The 22118-nt window shown below is 41.8% G+C and overlaps 1 protein-coding gene across 1 annotated transcript in view; it reads right to left on the bottom strand.

Annotated features, from left to right (window-relative positions):
- Positions 1–7904: 7904 nt before the first annotated feature.
- Positions 7905–22118, bottom strand: part of lamb1a (laminin, beta 1a) — a 37060-nt gene continuing 22846 nt past the window's right edge. The window contains exons 20-33 of the mRNA XM_079345625.1: positions 21480–21643; positions 20691–20915; positions 20366–20583; positions 20112–20208; positions 19221–19590; positions 15689–15873; positions 15144–15385; positions 14741–14950; positions 14516–14660; positions 13934–14141; positions 13616–13757; positions 9712–9888; positions 9441–9600; positions 7905–8640 (exon numbers count right to left, since the gene is read on the bottom strand). Of these exons, the coding sequence (XP_079201751.1) occupies positions 8501–8640; positions 9441–9600; positions 9712–9888; positions 13616–13757; positions 13934–14141; positions 14516–14660; positions 14741–14950; positions 15144–15385; positions 15689–15873; positions 19221–19590; positions 20112–20208; positions 20366–20583; positions 20691–20915; positions 21480–21643 (2683 nt within the window). The 3' untranslated portion in view covers positions 7905–8500. The remainder of the gene's footprint in view (positions 8641–9440; positions 9601–9711; positions 9889–13615; positions 13758–13933; positions 14142–14515; positions 14661–14740; positions 14951–15143; positions 15386–15688; positions 15874–19220; positions 19591–20111; positions 20209–20365; positions 20584–20690; positions 20916–21479; positions 21644–22118) is intronic.

Below are 22118 nucleotides of genomic sequence, written 5' to 3'. Positions count from 1 at the left end.
GGTGTATTAAAGGTCATGTTGTTGTCTTCAGGTGTATTAAAGGTCATGTTGTCTTCAGGTGTATTAAAGGTCATGTTGTTGTTGTCTTCAGGTGTATTAAAGGTCATGTTGTTGTTGTCTTCAGGTGTATTAAAGGTCATGTTGTCTTCAGGTGTATTAAAGGTCATGTTGTCTTCAGGTATATTAAAGGTCATGTTGTTGTTGTCTTCAGGTGTATTAAAGGTCATGTTGTTGTTGTCTTCAGGTGTATTAAAGGTCATGTTGTCTTCAGGTGTATTAAAGGTCATGTTGTTGTCTTCAGGTGTATTAAAGGTCATGTTGTTGTTGTCTTCAGGTGTATTAAAGGTCATGTTGTTGTCTTCAGGTGTATTAAAGGTCATGTTGTGGTCTTCAGGTGTATTAAAGGTCATGTTGTCTTCAGGTGTATTAAAGGTCATGTTGTTGTTGTCTTCAGGTGTATTAAAGGTCATGTTGTCTTCAGGTGTATTAAAGGTCATGTTGTTGTCTTCAGGTGTATTAAAGGTCATGTTGTCTTCAGGTGTATTAAAGGTCATGTTGTTGTCTTCAGGTGTATTAAAGGTCATGTTGTTGTTGTCTTCAGGTGTATTAAAGGTCATGTTGTTGTCTTCAGGTGTATTAAAGGTCATGTTGTGGTCTTCAGGTGTATTAAAGGTCATGTTGTCTTCAGGTGTATTAAAGGTCATGTTGTTGTTGTCTTCAGGTGTATTAAAGGTCATGTTGTCTTCAGGTGTATTAAAGGTCATGTTGCTGTCTTCAGGTGTATTAAAGGTCATGTTGTTGTCTTCAGGTGTATTAAAGGTCATGTTGTTGTTGTCTTCAGGTATATTAAAGGTCATGTTGTTGATGTCTTCAGGTGTATTAAAGGTCATGTTGTCTTCAGGTGTATTAAAGGTCATGTTGTTGTCTTCAGGTGTATTAAAGGTCATGTTGTCTTCAGGTGTATTAAAGGTCATGTTGTTGTCTTCAGGTGTATTAAAGGTCATGTTGTTGTCTTCAGGTGTATTAAAGGTCATGTTGTCTTCAGGTGTATTAAAGGTCATGTTGTTGTTGTCTTCAGGTGTATTAAAGGTCATGTTGTTGTTGTCTTCAGGTGTATTAAAGGTCATGTTGTTGTCTTCAGGTGTATTAAAGGTCATGTTGTTGTTGTCTTCAGGTGTATTAAAGGTCATGTTGTTGTCTTCAGGTGTATTAAAGGTCATGTTGTCTTCAGGTGTATTAAAGGTCATGTTGTTTTTGTCTTCAGGTGTATTAAAGGTCATGTTGTTGTTGTCTTCAGGTGTATTAAAGGTCATGTTGTCTTCAGGTGTATTAAAGGACATGTTGTCTTCAGGTATATTAAAGGTCATGTTGTTGTTGTCTTCAGGTGTTTTAAAGGTCATGTTGTTGTTGTCTTCAGGTGTATTAAAGGTCATGTTGTCTTCAGGTGTATTAAAGGTCATGTTGTTGTCTTCAGGTGTATTAAAGGTCATGTTGTTGTCTTCAGGTGTATTAAAGGTCATGTTGTTGTTGTCTTCAGGTGTATTAAAGGTCATGTTGTTGTCTTCAGGTGTATTAAAGGTCATGTTGTTGTCTTCAGGTGTATTAAAGGTCATGTTGTCTTCAGGTGTATTAAAGGTCATGGTTTTGTTGTCTTCAGGTGTATTAAAGGTCATGTTGTCTTCAGGTGTATTAAAGGTCATGTTGCTGTCTTCAGGTGTATTAAAGGTCATGTTGTTGTCTTCAGGTGTATTAAAGGTCATGTTGTTGTTGTCTTCAGGTATATTAAAGGTCATGTTGTCTTCAGGTGTATTAAAGGTCATGTTGTTGTCTTCAGGTGTATTAAAGGTCATGTTGTCTTCAGGTGTATTAAAGGTCATGTTGTTGTCTTCAGGTGTATTAAAGGTCATGTTGTTGTCTTCAGGTGTATTAAAGGTCATGTTGTTGTTGTCTTCAGGTGTATTAAAGGTCATGTTGTTGTCTTCAGGTGTATTAAAGGTCATGTTGTCTTCAGGTGTATTAAAGGTCATGTTGTCTTCAGGTGTATTAAAGGTCATGTTGCTGTCTTCAGGTGTATTAAAGGTCATGTTGTTGTCTTCAGGTGTATTAAAGGTCATGTTGTTGTTGTCTTCAGGTATATTAAAGGTCATGTTGTTGATGTCTTTCAGGTGTATTAAAGGTCATGTTGTCTTCAGGTGTATTAAAGGTCATGTTGTTGTCTTCAGGTGTATTAAAGGTCATGTTGTCTTCAGGTGTATTAAAGGTCATGTTGTTGTCTTCAGGTGTATTAAAGGTCATGTTGTCTTCAGGTGTATTAAAGGTCATGTTGTTGTTGTCTTCAGGTATATTAAAGGTCATGTTGTTGTTGTCTTCAGGTGTATTAAAGGTCATGTTGTTGTTGTCTTCAGGTATATTAAAGGTCATGTTGTTGTTGTCTTCAGGTGTATTAAAGGTCATGTTGTTGTCTTCAGGTGTATTAAAGGTCATGTTGTTGTTGTCTTCAGGTGTATTAAAGGTCATGTTGTTGTTGTCTTCAGGTGTATTAAAGGTCATGTTGTTGTCTTCAGGTGTATTAAAGGTCATGTTGTTGTTGTCTTCAGGTGTATTAAAGGTCATGTTGTTGTTGTCTTCAGGTGTATTAAACGCCATGTTGTTGTCTTCAGGTGTATTCAGGTGTATTAAAGGTCATGTTGTTGTCTTCAGGTGTATTAAAGGTCATGTTGTTGTTGTCTTCAGGTGTATTAAAGGTCATGTTGTCGTTGTCTTCAGGTGTATTAAAGGTCATGTTGTTGTTGTCTTCAGGTGTATTAAAGGTCATGTTGTCTTCAGGTGTATTAAAGGTCATGTTGTCTTCAGGTGTATTAAAGGTCATGTTGTTTTCAGGTGTATTAAAGGTCATGTTGTTGTTGTTTTCAGGTGTATTAAAGGTCTTGTTGTCTTCAGGTGTATTAAAGGTCATGTTGTTGTTGTCTTCAGGTGTATTAAAGGTCATGTTGTTGTTGCCTTCAGGTGTATTAAAGGTCATGTTGTCTTCAGGTGTATTAAAGGTCATGTTGTTGTTGTTTTCAGGTGTATTAAAGGTCATGTTGTTGTTGTTTTCAGGTGTATTAAAGGTCATGTTGTCTTCAGGTGTATTAAAGGTCATGTTGTTGTCTTCAGGTGTATTAAAGGTCATGTTGTTGTTTTCAGGTGTATTAAAGGTCATGTTGTTGTTGTTTTCAGGTGTATTAAAGGTCATGTTGTCTTCAGGTGTATTAAAGGTCATGTTGTTGTTGTCTTCAGGTGTATTAAAGGTCATGTTGTTGTTGTCTTCAGGTGTATTAAAGGTCATGTTGTCTTCAGGTGTATTAAAGGTCATGTTGTTGTCTTCAGGTGTATTAAAGGTCATGTTGTTGTTGTCTTCAGGTGTATTAAAGGTCATGTTGTTGTCTTCAGGTGTATTAAAGGTCATGTTGTTGTTGTCTTCAGGTGTATTAAAGGTCATGTTGTTGTCTTCAGGTGTATTAAAGGTCATGTTGTCTTCAGGTGTATTAAAGGTCATGTTGTTGTTGTCTTCAGGTGTATTAAAGGTCATGTTGTGGTCTTCAGGTGTATTAAAGGTCATGTTGTCTTCAGGTGTATTAAAGGTCATGTTGTTGTTGTCTTCAGGTGTATTAAAGGTCATGTTGTCTTCAGGTGTATTAAAGGTCATGTTGTTGTCTTCAGGTGTATTAAAGGTCATGTTGTCTTCAGGTGTATTAAAGGTCATGTTGTTGTCTTCAGGTGTATTAAAGGTCATGTTGTTGTTGTCTTCAGGTGTATTAAAGGTCATGTTGTTGTCTTCAGGTGTATTAAAGGTCATGTTGTGGTCTTCAGGTGTATTAAAGGTCATGTTGTCTTCAGGTGTATTAAAGGTCATGTTGTTGTTGTCTTCAGGTGTATTAAAGGTCATGTTGTCTTCAGGTGTATTAAAGGTCATGTTGCTGTCTTCAGGTGTATTAAAGGTCATGTTGTTGTCTTCAGGTGTATTAAAGGTCATGTTGTTGTTGTCTTCAGGTATATTAAAGGTCATGTTGTTGATGTCTTCAGGTGTATTAAAGGTCATGTTGTCTTCAGGTGTATTAAAGGTCATGTTGTTGTCTTCAGGTGTATTAAAGGTCATGTTGTCTTCAGGTGTATTAAAGGTCATGTTGTTGTCTTCAGGTGTATTAAAGGTCATGTTGTTGTCTTCAGGTGTATTAAAGGTCATGTTGTCTTCAGGTGTATTAAAGGTCATGTTGTTGTTGTCTTCAGGTGTATTAAAGGTCATGTTGTTGTTGTCTTCAGGTGTATTAAAGGTCATGTTGTTGTCTTCAGGTGTATTAAAGGTCATGTTGTTGTTGTCTTCAGGTGTATTAAAGGTCATGTTGTTGTCTTCAGGTGTATTAAAGGTCATGTTGTCTTCAGGTGTATTAAAGGTCATGTTGTTTTTGTCTTCAGGTGTATTAAAGGTCATGTTGTTGTTGTCTTCAGGTGTATTAAAGGTCATGTTGTCTTCAGGTGTATTAAAGGACATGTTGTCTTCAGGTATATTAAAGGTCATGTTGTTGTTGTCTTCAGGTGTATTAAAGGTCATGTTGTTGTTGTCTTCAGGTGTATTAAAGGTCATGTTGTCTTCAGGTGTATTAAAGGTCATGTTGTTGTCTTCAGGTGTATTAAAGGTCATGTTGTTGTCTTCAGGTGTATTAAAGGTCATGTTGTTGTTGTCTTCAGGTGTATTAAAGGTCATGTTGTTGTCTTCAGGTGTATTAAAGGTCATGTTGTTGTCTTCAGGTGTATTAAAGGTCATGTTGTCTTCAGGTGTATTAAAGGTCATGGTTTTGTTGTCTTCAGGTGTATTAAAGGTCATGTTGTCTTCAGGTGTATTAAAGGTCATGTTGCTGTCTTCAGGTGTATTAAAGGTCATGTTGTTGTCTTCAGGTGTATTAAAGGTCATGTTGTTGTTGTCTTCAGGTATATTAAAGGTCATGTTGTTGATGTCTTCAGGTGTATTAAAGGTCATGTTGTCTTCAGGTGTATTAAAGGTCATGTTGTTGTCTTCAGGTGTATTAAAGGTCATGTTGTCTTCAGGTGTATTAAAGGTCATGTTGTTGTCTTCAGGTGTATTAAAGGTCATGTTGTTGTCTTCAGGTGTATTAAAGGTCATGTTGTTGTTGTCTTCAGGTGTATTAAAGGTCATGTTGTTGTCTTCAGGTGTATTAAAGGTCATGTTGTTGTCTTCAGGTGTATTAAAGGTCATGTTGTTGTCTTCAGGTGTATTAAAGGTCATGTTGTTGTTGTCTTCAGGTATATTAAAGGTCATGTTGTTGATGTCTTCAGGTGTATTAAAGGTCATGTTGTCTTCAGGTGTATTAAAGGTCATGTTGTTGTCTTCAGGTGTATTAAAGGTCATGTTGTCTTCAGGTGTATTAAAGGTCATGTTGTTGTCTTCAGGTGTATTAAAGGTCATGTTGTTGTCTTCAGGTGTATTAAAGGTCATGTTGTTGTTGTCTTCAGGTGTATTAAAGGTCATGTTGTTGTCTTCAGGTGTATTAAAGGTCATGTTGTTGTCTTCAGGTGTATTAAAGGTCATGTTGTCTTCAGGTGTATTAAAGGTCATGTTGTTGTTGTCTTCAGGTGTATTAAAGGTCATGTTGTCTTCAGGTGTATTAAAGGTCATGTTGCTGTCTTCAGGTGTATTAAAGGTCATGTTGTTGTCTTCAGGTGTATTAAAGGTCATGTTGTTGTTGTCTTCAGGTATATTAAAGGTCATGTTGTTGATGTCTTCAGGTGTATTAAAGGTCATGTTGTCTTCAGGTGTATTAAAGGTCATGTTGTTGTCTTCAGGTGTATTAAAGGTCATGTTGTCTTCAGGTGTATTAAAGGTCATGTTGTTGTCTTCAGGTGTATTAAAGGTCATGTTGTCTTCAGGTGTATTAAAGGTCATGTTGTTGTTGTCTTCAGGTATATTAAAGGTCATGTTGTTGTTGTCTTCAGGTGTATTAAAGGTCATGTTGTTGTTGTCTTCAGGTATATTAAAGGTCATGTTGTTGTTGTCTTCAGGTGTATTAAAGGTCATGTTGTTGTCTTCAGGTGTATTAAAGGTCATGTTGTTGTTGTCTTCAGGTGTATTAAAGGTCATGTTGTTGTTGTCTTCAGGTGTATTAAAGGTCATGTTGTTGTCTTCAGGTGTATTAAAGGTCATGTTGTTGTTGTCTTCAGGTGTATTAAAGGTCATGTTGTTGTTGTCTTCAGGTGTATTAAAGGCCATGTTGTTGTCTTCAGGTGTATTCAGGTGTATTAAAGGTCATGTTGTTGTCTTCAGGTGTATTAAAGGTCATGTTGTTGTTGTCTTCAGGTGTATTAAAGGTCATGTTGTCGTTGTCTTCAGGTGTATTAAAGGTCATGTTGTTGTTGTCTTCAGGTGTATTAAAGGTCATGTTGTCTTCAGGTGTATTAAAGGTCATGTTGTCTTCAGGTGTATTAAAGGTCATGTTGTTTTCAGGTGTATTAAAGGTCATGTTGTTGTTGTTTTCAGGTGTATTAAAGGTCTTGTTGTCTTCAGGTGTATTAAAGGTCATGTTGTTGTTGTCTTCAGGTGTATTAAAGGTCATGTTGTTGTTGCCTTCAGGTGTATTAAAGGTCATGTTGTCTTCAGGTGTATTAAAGGTCATGTTGTTGTTGTTTTCAGGTGTATTAAAGGTCATGTTGTTGTTGTTTTCAGGTGTATTAAAGGTCATGTTGTCTTCAGGTGTATTAAAGGTCATGTTGTTGTCTTCAGGTGTATTAAAGGTCATGTTGTTGTTTTCAGGTGTATTAAAGGTCATGTTGTTGTTTTCAGGTGTATTAAAGGTCATGTTGTTGTTGTCTTCAGGTGTATTAAAGGTCATGTTGTTGTCTTCAGGTGTATTAAAGGTCATGTTGTCTTCAGGTGTATTAAAGGTCATGTTGTTGTCTTCAGGTGTATTAAAGGTCATGTTGTTGTTGTCTTCAGGTGCATTAAAGGTCATGTTGTTGTTGTCTTCAGGTGTATTAAAGGTCATGTTGTCTTCAGGTGTATTAAAGGTCATGTTGTTGTTGTCTTCAGGTGTATTAAAGGTCATGTTGTCTTCAGGTGCATTAAAGGTCATGTTGTTGTCTTCAGGTGTATTAAAGGTCATGTTGTTGTCTTCAGGTATATTAAAGGTCATGTTGTTGTTGTCTTCAGGTGTATTAAAGGTCATGTTGTTGTTGTCTTCAGGTGTATTAAAGGTCATGTTGTCTTCAGGTGTATTAAAGGTCATGTTGTTGTTGTCTTCAGGTGTATTAAAGGTCATGTTGTTGTTGTCTTCAGGTGTATTAAAGGTCATGTTGTCTTCAGGTATATTAAAGGTCATGTTGTTGTCTTCAGGTGTATTAAAGGTCATGTTGTTGTTGTCTTCAGGTGTATTAAAGGTCATGTTGTTGTCTTCAGGTATATTAAAGGTCATGTTGTTGTCTTCAGGTGTTTTAAAGGTCATGTTGTTGTCTTCAGGTGCATTAAAGGTCATGTTGTTGTCTTCAGGTATATTAAAGGTCATGTTGTTGTTGTCTTCAGGTATATTAAAGGTCATGTTGTTGTGGTCTTCAGGTGTATTAAAGGTCATGTTGTTGTTGTCTTCAGGTGTATTAAAGGTCATGTTGTCTTCAGGTGTATTAAAGGTCATGTTGTTGTTGTCTTCAGGTGTATTAAAGGTCATGTTGTTGCCTTCAGGTGTATTAAAGGTCATGTTGTTGTCTTCAGGTGTTTTGATGTTGAACAATTAGCAATTGAACTTAAGCAAAAGTAGCAAGAATTGAAATTAAGATTTAAAATTGATTACATCCTTGACTCTAAATATGTAAACAATCATTATTGAATTTCAAAGAAATCAAAACCCAAACACAACATGTGATTTGAAATGAAAGCTTTTATTATAAATGTGTAAAAAAGACTAAGAAAGGAAGAATTAGTAAAGAAATTTACGTTTCAAACATTCACTGTATCACGATTGACTGCGATCAAATAATCGCCCCGATTTATTTCAACACAATCAACTGATTCAAAGACTGAACACCAGGGTGGAACAGGTATCACATGGAGGTCAAATGAAGGTCAAACACAGGTTATGCTTGTGAAGAACCATGCTATGCTCCCATCCGGTTCCTCCATGTTTTATATTTCCTTTAATTGAAGACTGAAAGAAGTCTTTGCCACATTGAAGCCATCACACCTCTACTTTACTGTTGCTTAATGTTTGAATTTCTAAGATCTTTGAAAGCAACTTTCCATGTTGCGTTTACGAGAACTCGGATGTCTGAAAGAAGGAAATGAGCTGAAGAAACAAACTCTTTGATTTCAAGTGTCATTTTATGTTAGTCTGACTTTGGAATCAAAGAGTTTCTCTGATGACTGAGTTAATCTGCTCAGATTGAACATCTTCTGTTTAACCAGTTTGACCATCTGACCTTTGACCCCAGAAACAGAGAGATGCTGTGACCTTTGACCTTAGAATACACAGGTGCTGTAGATGGTGACCTTGTGGCTGATCTCCATCAGAAGCTCCTTCACCGCTGCCTCCAGCTCCACCAGCTGCTCCGCCTTCACCTCCAGGGTGTGTTGGTTATCGTCATAAGACTTCTCCAGATCTGTGAGACGACACGAAACACGAAATGTAACACACCTCTGAGTGTGTGTGTGTGTGTGTGTGTGTATGTGCGTGTGTGAGTATGTACGTGTGTGTCTGTGTGTGTCTGTGTGTCTGTGCGTGTGTGTGTGCGTGTGTGAGTGTATCTGTGTGTCTGTGTGTGTCTGTGTGTCTGTGTGTGTGTCAGTGTGTGTCTATGTGTGTGCGTGCGTGTGTCTGTGTGTGTGTGTGTGTGTGTGCGTGCGTGTGTCTGTGTGTGTGCGTGTGTGTGTGTCTGTATGTGTGTGTGTCTGTGTCTGTCTGTGTGTGTGTGTGTGCGTGTGTCTGTGTGTGTGTGTGCGTGTCTGTGTGTGTCTGTGTGTGTGCGTCTGTGTCTGTGTGTGTCTGTGTGTGTGTGTGTGCATCTGTGTCTGTGTGTGTCTGTGTGTGTGTGCGTGTGTCTATATGTGTGTGTGTCTGTGTCTGTCTGTGTGTGTGTGTGTGTGTGTGTGCGTGTGTCTGTGTGTGTGTGTGTGTGTGCGTGTCTGTGTGTGTCTGTGTGTGTGCGTCTGTGTCTGTGTGTGTCTGTGTGTGTGAGCGTGTGTGTGTGTGTGTGTGTGTGTGTGTATGTGTGTGTGTGTGTGTCTGTGTCTGTGTGTGTCTGTGTGTGTGTGTGCGTGTGTCTGTGTGTGTCTGTGTGTGTGTGTGCGTGTGTCTGTGTGTGTGCACGTGCTTGTTTGGAATCATCTGGTCGACAAACATCAGGAAACAAAAGTTGCAAGCAAGAGGTGTGATGTCACTGTGATGTCACTGTGATGTCACCTTTGAGCAGCTGCAGTTTGTCACTGGCTTTAAGAAGAAGCTCTTTGGCTTCCTGTTGCAATGACTCCGCCCTCTTCTTTGCCTCAGCCACGCCCCCTGCCTTCTGACCAATCAGCTGATCCACTGTGGTGTACTTCTCCTTTAGCTCAGAGTCCAGGTCCTGCACAAACACAAACACACACACACACACCATGAGTTTGTTTTATTCGTCAAGTCTTCGAGTCTCTTCGAGTCCATCAAGTTTTTGTCACTTTCAAACAGGTGAGCTCACCTGCTTGACCTCCTCAGCAATGTTTACAACCACCACAGCTGCCTGATTGGTCAGTTCTGTTCTCACACTGACATTCAGGCTTTTGTCTTTTAGCAGAGTCACGTCCTGCTCCAGCCTCTGTAATCTCTGAGTAGCATTATTCAGCCTCAACTCTGCATCTGCCGTCTCTGAGTCAACCTGAATGCAACACGAAGAGAAGTAGAGATGTAACACTCATAATAACATGATGTCAGTGAAGTAGACATGTAACACTCATAATAACATGATGTCAGTGAAGTAGACATGTAACATTCATTATAACGTGATGTCAGTGAAGTAGACATGTAACGCTCATTGTAACACTCATTATAACGTGATGTCAGTGAAGTAGACATGTAACACTCATAAAAACATGATGTCAGTGAAGTAGACATGTAACACTCATAACGTGATGTCAGTGAAGTAGACATGTAACACTCATAATAACATGATGTCAGTGAAGTAGACATGTAACACTCATAACGTGATGTCAGTGAAGTAGACATGTAACGCTCATTATAACGTGATGTTATTGAAGTAGACATGTAACACTCATAACGTGATGTCAGTGAAGTAGACATGTAACGCTCATTGTAACACTCATTATAACATGATGTCAGGGAAGTAGACATGTAACACTCATTATAACGTGATGTCAGTGAAGTAGACATGTAACACTCATAACGTGATGTCAGTGAAGTAGACATGTAACACTCATTATAACGTGATGTCAGTGAAGTAGACATGTAACACTCATTATAACATGATGTCAGTGAAGTAGACATGTAACACTCATTATAACATGATGTCAGTGAAGTAGACATGTAACACTCATTATAACATGATGTCAGTGAAGTAGACATGTAACACTCATTATAACGTGATGTCAGTGAAGTAGACATGTAACACTCATTGTAACACTCATTATAACGTGATGTCAGTGAAGTAGACATGTAACGCTCATTATAACGTGATGTCAGTGAAGTAGACATGTAACACTCATTATAACGTGATGTCAGTGAAGTAGACATGTAACACTCATAACGTGATGTCAGTGAAGTAGACATGTAACACTCATTGTAACACTCATTATAACGTGATGTCAGTGAAGTAGACATGTAACGCTCATTATAACGTGATGTCAGTGAAGTAGACATGTAACGCTCATTATAACGTGATGTCAGTGAAGTAGACATGTAACGCTCATTATAACGTGATGTCAGGGAAGTCGACATGTAACACTCATAATAACATGATGTCAGTGAAGTAGACATGTAACGCTCATTATAACGTGATATCAGTGAAGTACATGTAACACTCATTATAACGTGATGTCAGTGAAGTAGACATGTAACACTCGATATAACGTGATGTCAGTGAAGTAGACGTGTAACGCTCATCATAGCGTGATGTCAGCGAAGTAGACATGTAACACTCATTATAACGTGATGTCAGTGAAGTAGACATGTAACACTCATAATAACATGATGTCAGTGAAGTAGACATGTAACACTCATAACGTGATGTCAGTGAAGTAGACATGTAACGCTCATTATAACGTGATGTTATTGAAGTAGACATGTAACACTCATAACGTGATGTCAGTGAAGTAGACATGTAACGCTCATTGTAACACTCATTATAACATGATGTCAGTGAAGTAGACATGTAACACTCATTGTAACGTGATGTCAGTGAAGTAGACATGTAACACTCATTATAACGTGATGTCAGTGAAGTAGACATGTAACACTCATAATAACATGATGTCAGTGAAGTAGACATGTAACACTCATTGTAACACTCATTATAACGTGATGTCAGGGAAGTAGACATGTAACACTCATTATAACGTGATGTCAGTGAAGTAGACATGTAACACTCATAACGTGATGTCAGTGAAGTAGACATGTAACACTCATTATAACGTGATGTCAGTGAAGTAGACATGTAACACTCATTATAACATGATGTCAGTGAAGTAGACATGTAACACTCATTATAACATGATGTCAGTGAAGTAGACATGTAACACTCATTATAACATGATGTCAGTGAAGTAGACATGTAACACTCATTATAACGTGATGTCAGTGAAGTAGACATGTAACACTCATTGTAACACTCATTATAACGTGATGTCAGTGAAGTAGACATGTAACGCTCATTATAACGTGATGTCAGTGAAGTAGACATGTAACACTCATTATAACGTGATGTCAGTGAAGTAGACATGTAACACTCATAACGTGATGTCAGTGAAGTAGACATGTAACACTCATTGTAACACTCATTATAACGTGATGTCAGTGAAGTAGACATGTAACGCTCATTATAACGTGATGTCAGTGAAGTAGACATGTAACGCTCATTATAACGTGATGTCAGTGAAGTAGACATGTAACGCTCATTATAACGTGATGTCAGGGAAGTCGACATGTAACACTCATAATAACATGATGTCAGTGAAGTAGACATGTAACGCTCATTATAACGTGATATCAGTGAAGTACATGTAACACTCATTATAACGTGATGTCAGTGAAGTAGACGTGTAACGCTCATCATAGCGTGATGTCAGCGAAGTAGACATGTAACACTCATTATAACGTGATGTCAGTGAAGTAGACATGTAACACTCATTATAACGTGATGTCAGTGAAGTACATGTAACACTCATTATAGCGTGATGTCAGTGAAGTAGACGTGTAACGCTCATCATAGCGTGATGTCAGCGAAGTAGACATGTAACACTCATTATAACGTGATGTCAGTGAAGTAGACATGTAACACTCATTATAACGTGATGTCAGTGAAGTAGACATGTAACACTCATAATGACGTGATGTCAGTGAAGTAGACATGTAACACTCATTATAACGTGATGTCAGTGAAGTAGACATGTAACACTCATAATAACATGATGTCAGTGAAGTAGACATGTAACACTCATAATAACATGATGTCAGTGAAGTAGACATGTAACACTCATTGTAACACTCATTATAACGTGATGTCAGGGAAGTAGACATGTAACACTCATTATAACGTGATGTCAGTGAAGTAGACATGTAACGCTCATTATAACGTGATGTCAGTGAAGTAGACATGTAACACTCATTATAACGTGATGTCAGTGAAGTAGACATGTAACACTCATAACGTGATGTCAGTGAAGTAGACATGTAACACTCATTGTAACACTCATTATAACGTGATGTCAGTGAAGTAGACATGTAACGCTCATTATAACGTGATGTCAGTGAAGTAGACATGTAACACTCGTAACGTGATGTCAGTGAAGTAGACATGTAACACTCATTGTAACACTCATTATAACGTGATGTCAGTGAAGTAGACATGTAACGCTCATTATAACGTGATGTCAGTGAAGTAGACATGTAACGCTCATTATAACGTGATGTCAGTGAAGTAGACATGTAACACTCATTATAACGTGATGTCAGTGAAGTAGACATGTAACACTCATTATAACGTGATGTCAGTGAAGTAGACATGTAACACTCATAATGACGTGATGTCAGCGAAGTAGACGTGTAACACTCATTACAATGTGATGTCAGTGACGTAGACATGTAACACTCATTATAACGTGATGTCAGTGAAGTCGACATGTAACACTCATAATAACATGATGTCAGTGAAGTAGACATGTAACGCTCATTATAACGTGATGTCAGTGAAGTACATGTAACACTCATTATAACGTGATGTCAGTGAAGTAGACATGTAACACTCGATATAACGTGATGTCATTGAAGTAGACATGTAACACTCATAATAACGTAATGTCATTGAAGTAGACATGTAACACTCATAACGTGATGTCAGTGAAGTAGACATTTGAAGCGTGTTCAGTACTGACCGAAGACAGCAGTTTGTTGGTGTTCTGGATGTCGGCGGCAGCTTGTTGGATGGCACTGCTGGCGGCGGTCTGGGCTTGTTGTGCTTCTTCCAGAGCTCGTCTCACCTTCTCAGCAGAGTCCTTGACATTGGCCGCCTCCTCACTGAAAACAGGAAGTGACGTGTGACCAGATCATTATTTTTGACTTCCTCCCTCCCTTCTTTTTAAATAAAGACCCTGGTCCACATGGTTTCGATGTTCCTCCTCTGAGAGGACAGTGTAAAAGACTGAACTCTCTGTACAGATTCAAGCTAATCTTTGTGGACAGGTAGGACTCACCTGGCTCGGCGGGCCTGGTCCAGCAGATTCTCAGCTCTCTGGATGTCATCAGCGCTCTGCTGGAGGATGGTCTCCACATGTCCCAGTTCTCCCACCTTCTTTCGAATCTCATTGGTCAGGTTCTGCATCTGAGCCGGAGTGGTTGGCATCTGCATGGCCAGAACCTCGTTAGCCACCAGCTCGATGCTCTCCAGGTCTGCAGCATCCTCTGAAACACAAACAGAGCGAGTGATGATGTGACCTTTCAAAACTCTGTGAGCTCATTAATATAGGACCTCTGAGTCTACTGACTGCAGAATGTGATTCAGAGAAACTCTTCATGAAAACGTCTGAGTGTTAATCAGTCATTGGAGTCCTGCAGGGATCATTCCTAGGTCCTTAACTTCTTTCTCTGAACACGGTTTATTTTATGATAACATAAAGTTCTTCACCTGAAGAAGAAGATGAAGTAAGAAAAAGTCACAGACATCAAGAGCTGCTATGAACAAGCTGCAGGAGTCACTGTGACCACCGTAGGTGCTTAAGCAGGTCGTACAGGAAGTAGTTTAGATGTGTGGTCATGTGAAACAGGAAGTGACCTACGTGTGAGGAAGTCTCGGATCTGTCTGATGAGGCCTCTCAGCTCCTCATTGCTCTGGTCCACTCTCTGTTTGGTCCTGTTGGTCTTCATCAGGACGTCCTGAGCGCTCAGCTTAGCTTCGTCTGCTTTTACTTTGGCTTCTGACACCTGAGGAGAAAATACAGGTGAGAAGATCTACTTCAGTCCACCTGAACTGAATTCAGCTGGATCAGGACGGTCACACTCACCATCTTGGAGAGTTTTTCCACTTCCTCCATGGCACCGAGAATATTCTGTTCAGAGTCCTGGGCCTTTCTCCAGGCTCTGCTGGCCGTCGTCACCACGCCGTCACATAGTTCCCCTCCACACCTGGTCCGCCCCTCTGAGTCCACACAGCCCAGACCTCCACACGAGGAGACGCTGCAGGACTCCTGACCTGATGATGGACTACCACAAGTCTGGAGGAACAAAGACAGACCAACAAATAAAGACGCTGTCTGTGACCTGAAGAGATTTAAAGCTGACTCAGTGTCGTCTATCCAGCCAGCAGAGGGCAGCAGAGAGGAGGGGCATTTGGTTAAAGATTGATTAACTGAAGGTGTAGTAAGTTAACTGGAGTTCTTAAGTAGTTAAAGAGAGCTGTAGTGTCACCTTGTGGCTGAGCTCTGATAGGTCCAGAGTCTGCAGCTTCCCTGCGAGGTCGTCCAGTCTCTGAGCATGTTCCGAGTGTCTTTTCACAAACTCCTCTCTGGTTTGGTTGAGTTTGTCCTCTGTGAGCTGCCGTAGAGAGGTTGAAGTTTCCACAGGGCTGCCAGTGTCGATGGAGGAGGCGTTTGCACGGGCTTCTGCCGCCTGAGACTTTAGGAAGTACTTAGTGACGCTGTCTGTCGCCCCTGGCAACAGGCAGAAAGTACCAATCAGCTGAGAGCTCCTCAGTTACAAAGGCTTGGTTTAAGTTGTACAAAGGATGTTTGGAAGACAAACAGTCAAGTAAATGTTGATGAATTTTCTTTTCTATATGGCAACAGAAGTCATGTGAGGAGACCTTTCCTATAGAACAGGTCTGTTTCGTGTCCTTCCATCAAACAAACTCAATAACTCAGCATAGTTCAAGGAATAGTTCGTTATATTAACTGCTGTCATTAAAAGACACTTAATGGCTTAAAATCTTTCATTCATAAAAACCTGAGAGGTACCTCTGATGTCAGAGTTCTTGATGAACTCCACCTGATCCAGCAGCTCCTGAACCGTCCGCTCCAGTTTCTGAGCGTCCAACATCACAGAGTCCAGTTTGCTTTCTGCATTCAAGTCCAAGTCCTCCAACTGGACGAGAGTCTGCTCAGTGTGGTTCAACATCTGACTCAGGGACCCAATCAGGTCACTAAGGGACACAAAGAGTTTACAATAATCTCTGGGTTAGTCTTAGAAAGCCTATTCCTAATGCAAGAACTCTAGCTAACTATGAACCTATAGCTAACCTTCCTTATATCTCAAAGATCCTTGAGAACGTTGTAGCTAATCACTCCTTCAGTTATCAGACCTGCTGGTACCTACAGTCTCTAAACTACAGGTGGTAGAGTCTGCAGTTATCAGACCTGCTGGTACCTACAGTCTCTAAACTACAGGTGGTAGAGTCTGCAGTTATCAGACCTGCTGGTACCTACAGTCTCTAAATGTCCAACAGGAGGTAGAGTCTGCAGTTATCAGACCTGCTGGTACCTACAGTCTCTAAATGTCCAACAGGAGGTAGAGTCTGCAGTTATCAGACCTGCTGGTACCTACAGTCTCTAAACTACAGGTGGTAGAGTCTGCAGTTATCAGACCTGCTGGTACCTACAGTCTCTAAATGTCCAACAGGAGGTAGAGTCTGCAGTTATCAGACCTGCTGGTACCTACAGTCTCTAAACTACAGGAGGTAGAGTCTGCAGTTATCAGACCTGCTGGTACCTACAGTCTCTAAACTACAGGAGGTAGAGTCTGCAGTTATCAGACCTGCTGGTACCTACAGTCTCTAAACTACAGGAGGTAGAGTCTGCAGTTATCAGACCTGCTGGTACCTACAGTCTCTAAACTACAGGAGGTAGAGTCTGCAGTTATCAGACCTGCTGGTACCTACAGTCTCTAAACTACAGGAGGTAGAGTCTGCAGTTATCAGACCTGCTGGTACCTACAGTCTCTAAACTACAGGAGGTAGAGTCTGCAGTTATCAGACCTGCTGGTACCTACAGTCTCTAAACTACAGGAGGTAGAGTCTGCAGTAATCAGACCTGCTGGTACCTACAGTCTCTAAACTACAGGAGGTAGAGTCTGCAGTTATCAGACCTGCTGGTACCTACAGTCTCTAAACTACAGGAGGTAGAGTCTGCAGTTATCATACCTGCTGGTACCTACAGTCTCTAAATGTCCTACAGGAGGTAGAGTCTGCAGTTATCAGACCTGCTGGTACCTACAGTCTCTAAATGTCCTACAGGAGGTAGAGTCTGCAGTTATCAGACCTGCTGGTACCTACAGTCTCTAAACTACAGGAGGTAGAGTCTGCAGTTATCAGACCTGCTGGTACCTACAGTCTCTAAACTACAGGAGGTAGAGTCTGCAGTTATCAGACCTGCTGGTACCTACAGTCTCTAAACTACAGGAGGTAGAGTCTGCAGTTATCAGACCTGCTGGTACCTACAGTCTCTAAATGTCCTACAGGAGGTAGAGTCTGCAGTTATCAGACCTGCTGGTACCTACAGTCTCTAAACTACAGGAGGTAGAGTCTGCAGTTATCAGACCTGCTGGTACCTACAGTCTCTAAATGTCCTACAGGAGGTAGAGTCTGCAGTTATCAGACCTGCTGGTACCTACAGTCTCTAAACTACAGGAGGTAGAGTCTGCAGTTATCAGACCTGCTGGTACCTACAGTCTCTAAACTACAGGAGGTAGAGTCTGCAGTAATCAGACCTGCTGGTACCTACAGTCTCTAAATGTCCTACAGGAGGTAGAGTCTGCAGTTATCAGACCTGCTGGTACCTACAGTCTCTAAATGTCCTACAGGAGGTAGAGTCTGCAGTTATCAGACCTGCTGGTACCTACAGTCTCTAGACTACAGGAGGTAGAGTCTGCAGTTATCAGACCTGCTGGTACCTACAGTCTCTAAATGTCCTACAGGAGGTAGAGTCTGCAGTTATCAGACCTGCTGGTACCTACAGTCTCTAAACTACAGGTGGTAGAGTCTGCAGTTATCAGACCTGCTGGTACCTACAGTCTCTAAACTACAGGAGGTAGAGTCTGCAGTTATCAGACCTGCTGGTACCTACAGTCTCTAAACTACAGGAGGTAGAGTCTGCAGTTATCAGACCTGCTGGTACCTACAGTCTCTAAACTACAGGAGGTAGAGTCTGCAGTTATCAGACCTGCTGGTACCTACAGTCTCTAAACTACAGGAGGTAGAGTCTGCAGTTATCAGACCTGCTGGTACCTACAGTCTCTAAATGTCCTACAGGAGGTAGAGTCTGCAGTTATCAGACCTGCTGGTACCTACAGTCTCTAAACTACAGGAGGTAGAGTCTGCAGTTATCAGACCTGCTGGTACCTACAGTCTCTAAACTACAGGAGGTAGAGTCTGCAGTAATCAGACCTGCTGGTACCTACAGTCTCTAAATGTCCTACAGGAGGTAGAGTCTGCAGTTATCAGACCTGCTGGTACCTACAGTCTCTAAATGTCCTACAGGAGGTAGAGTCTGCAGTTATCAGACCTGCTGGTACCTACAGTCTCTAAACTACAGGAGGTAGAGTCTGCAGTTATCAGACCTGCTGGTACCTACAGTCTCTAAATGTCCTACAGGAGGTAGAGTCTGCAGTTATCAGACCTGCTGGTACCTACAGTCTCTAAACTACAGGAGGTAGAGTCTGCAGTTATCAGACCTGCTGGTACCTACAGTCTCTAAACTACAGGTGGTAGAGTCTGCAGTTATCAGACCTGCTGGTACCTACAGTCTCTAAACTACAGGAGGTAGAGTCTGCAGTTATCAGACCTGCTGGTACCTACAGTCTCTAAACTACAGGAGGTAGAGTCTGCAGTTATCAGACCTGCTGGTACCTACAGTCTCTAAACTACAGGAGGTAGAGTCTGCAGTTATCAGACCTGCTGGTACCTACAGTCTCTAAATGTCCTACAGGAGGTAGAGTCTGCAGTTATCAGACCTGCTGGTACCTACAGTCTCTAAATGTCCTACAGGAGGTAGAGTCTGCAGTTATCAGACCTGCTGGTACCTACAGTCTCTAAATGTCCTACAGGAGGTAGAGTCTGCAGTTATCAGACCTGCTGGTACCTACAGTCTCTAAACTACAGGTGGTAGAGTCTGCAGTTATCAGACCTGCTGGTACCTACAGTCTCTAAACTACAGGAGGTAGAGTCTGCAGTTATCAGACCTGCTGGTACCTACAGTCTCTAAACTACAGGAGGTAGAGTCTGCAGTTATCAGACCTGCTGGTACCTACAGTCTCTAAACTACAGGAGGTAGAGTCTGCAGTTATCAGACCTGCTGGTACCTACAGTCTCTAAATGTCCTACAGGAGGTAGAGTCTGCAGTTATCAGACCTGCTGGTACCTACAGTCTCTAAATGTCCTACAGGAGGTAGAGTCAGTCTTTAAGTTCTTAACTATACCGGGGCTCAGACGGCCTAGCAGTGAGGTTGCACAGTGCGGCTTGTGTATTAATTGATGGATTGATGAACTGATGTCACCTGGTCTGCTGCAGCAGCTGCTGAATCTCCGTCAGCGGCTGTGAGGCGGGGTTCTGATTCAGGAGAAGCTGGATGTCATTTATGCTTCTCTCCATGCTGTCGACTGACTTCTTGTATGGGCCACTGACGCCGCTCGCTTTGATGGCATTGACCTTGTTGACGAGGCGGTGAGTCTGATTGGTCAACTGTCCAATGACCTGATCCCACTCAGAGAAGCACTGGTGGCAGCGCTGACAGTCGGGGAAAGTTCCAGAGAAACCACGGGCACAGATATCGCAGCGAGGACCTGAGACGCCTTCGACACAGATGCAGTGACCGCTTCCTTTGTGACACTGAGGCTGAGAAATCCCCCGAGGGTCACAGTCACACTCTACACACACACACACACACACACACACACACACACACACACACACACACACACACACACACACACACACACACACACACACACACACACACACACACACACACACACACACACACACACACACACACACACACACACACACACACACACACACACACACACACACACACACACACACACAGATTAAAGAAACACTGAATAATACTGACTCTGCTCTACAGCCTCCTCCACAGTCTAAACAGAAAGAGTCTGTCAGACTTCCTGTTTAACATCTGCAGTTTGTGTGTGTGTGTGTGTGTGTGTGTGTGTGTGTGTGTGTGTGTGTGTGTCTGTGTTGGTTACACATCTGGCAGCTGAAACATCTTCAAAGTGCAGAAACAACAAAGCAGACCATCTGGAAACATCTGGAATTAATATCAGCCGGCATCTCAAAGCCAAGAATGCTTGGAGCAATAACTTTCCCATGATGCTGCAAGGCAACTAACACAGTGATCTGATTCTCTGGCAAACATTGAACGCACCATGACACTGGACCTCTGGGTCGCCCCAGAACCGCTCTCGACAGTCGCTGCATGTTCTTCCTCCGAAGCCGGGCATACAAGAGCACTGCCCGCTGATCTGAGGGCAAAAAGACATTTGACTTTACAAAGAACGTCTTCAATTTCCTTCTGGATCAATAAAGTATCTATCTGTCTGTGCTACCGACAGACCCTGACCCTAATCAATCAATCAATCAATCAATCAATCAATCACACACTCTCTCTCTCTCTCTCACCTGGTTGCAGGATGTTCCGTACGAGTGTTCAGGGTCACAGTCACATTTCTGACAGCCGGCCCCGCTCGCCATGTTCCAGGTGTTTGGGGCACATTGGTCACATTGTTGTCCAACTACGTTAGGCAGGCAGTGACACTGGCCGCCGCTGCGCTCGCAGTGACATCCTCCAGGTGCCGGGCAGCTGGACTGCTCAGTCCCAAGTGGATTACAGACGCACTCTGAGGACCACAATCAAACGGCATGACTTTATCTTCATTAGGTTTTTTGCAGAGCTGTCTTGAAGATTCATATTAGGCAGGTTACCATGGTAACCACTTGGACTTACTCCTGCAGTCTTGCAGCAAGGCATTGCCATAGTAACCCAGCCTGCAGCTCTGACAGGCCACACCCTCACTGTGGTACAGGCAGCGCAGACACTCGCCGGTCCGGCTGTCACAGGACTCGGGGTCCAACACGTCGATGTTGTTGTTGCACTGACATGGCTGACACTGCCCCCCCGCCTCCTCTGGGTTTCCATAGTAACCTGGTGAGCACGCGTCACAACGAGCACCTGAAGAGAGATGGAGATTCTGTTTAAGTTGAACTGTTGAAGATCATGACGTGTGTGTGTGTGTGTGTGTGTGTGTGTGTGTGTGTGTGTGAGCAGAAAGTCCATTTCATCTGTTTTTATTCTTTGTAAATGTTTCATGAAAACAAGTTTAATAGAAGTTATCACTGAAATTCTTGCTGTTGTTAAACTGTGCGTTTTAGTTTAGTCACTGTCAGCGAGTGAGCATTCAAGAGTTCAAGTTTTCTCCAATCAGAAGCCAGAGCAGCCCCCTGCAGGCTGAGAAGGTAAGTACAGTCACCTGTGTGAATGAACACGTCACTCACAAACGCCTTCTGAAAACTGGAGTCCTATTTCACTGATGATCGTATCTCTGTTTGAATAACTTCAGTCTTTAAATCAAGATAAAGAAGCTTCTCCTCTCTCACGCTGCTCGGAGAACTTCCCTCTGTGACAGTGATGTAAGTAAATGCTGATGTCATTGTCTTATTCAGGTTCTCCACATGTTATTTTTGTCAGCTGGATGACTCAAACTCGCTGACATAAACGTAGGAAGCTCGTACGTACCTTTGTATCCAGTGTTGCACACACAGACAGCCTGCTGAGACTCGTCACCAAGGTAACAACTTCCTGCAAACTGCCGCAGGCTGCCAGGGCCGTCAGGACACCTGCACGGACGACAGTAGTCACCCGACCCCAACACTGGGTCTCCATAGTAACCATCCAGGCACCTGGTAACAGGTAAGAGAGAACTGTCATTTCAAAAACTACATTTACCTTACTTCCTGTGTTTTATATCACTAGTGTCATAGTTGTGTTATATCTGCCACAGGTGTGTTTAATCTCAGGTGTAGCTCACCTGTCACAGGTGTAGCTCACCTGTCACAGGTGTGTTTAATCTCAGGTGTAGCTCACCTGTCACAGGTGTGTTTAATCTCAGGTGTAGCTCACTTGTCACAGGTGTGTTTAATCTCAGGTGTAGCTCACCTGTCACAGGTGTAGCTCACCTGTCACAGGTGTGTTTAATCTCAGGTGTAGCTCACTTGTCACAGGTGTGTTTAATCTCAGGTGTAGCTCACCTGTCACAGGTGTGTTTAATCTCAGGTGTAGCTCACCTGTCACAGATGTAGCTCACCTGTCACAGGTGTGTTTAATCTCAGGTGTAGCTCACCTGTCACAGGTGTAGCTCACCTGTCACAGGTGTAG

Source organism: Symphodus melops (assembly GCF_947650265.1).
Source record: "Symphodus melops genome assembly, chromosome: 6".
Lineage (NCBI taxonomy): Eukaryota > Metazoa > Chordata > Actinopteri > Labriformes > Labridae > Symphodus > Symphodus melops.
The sequence above is the reverse complement of the archived record's forward strand: the minus strand, read 5'-3'. Positions and strand labels throughout refer to the sequence as shown.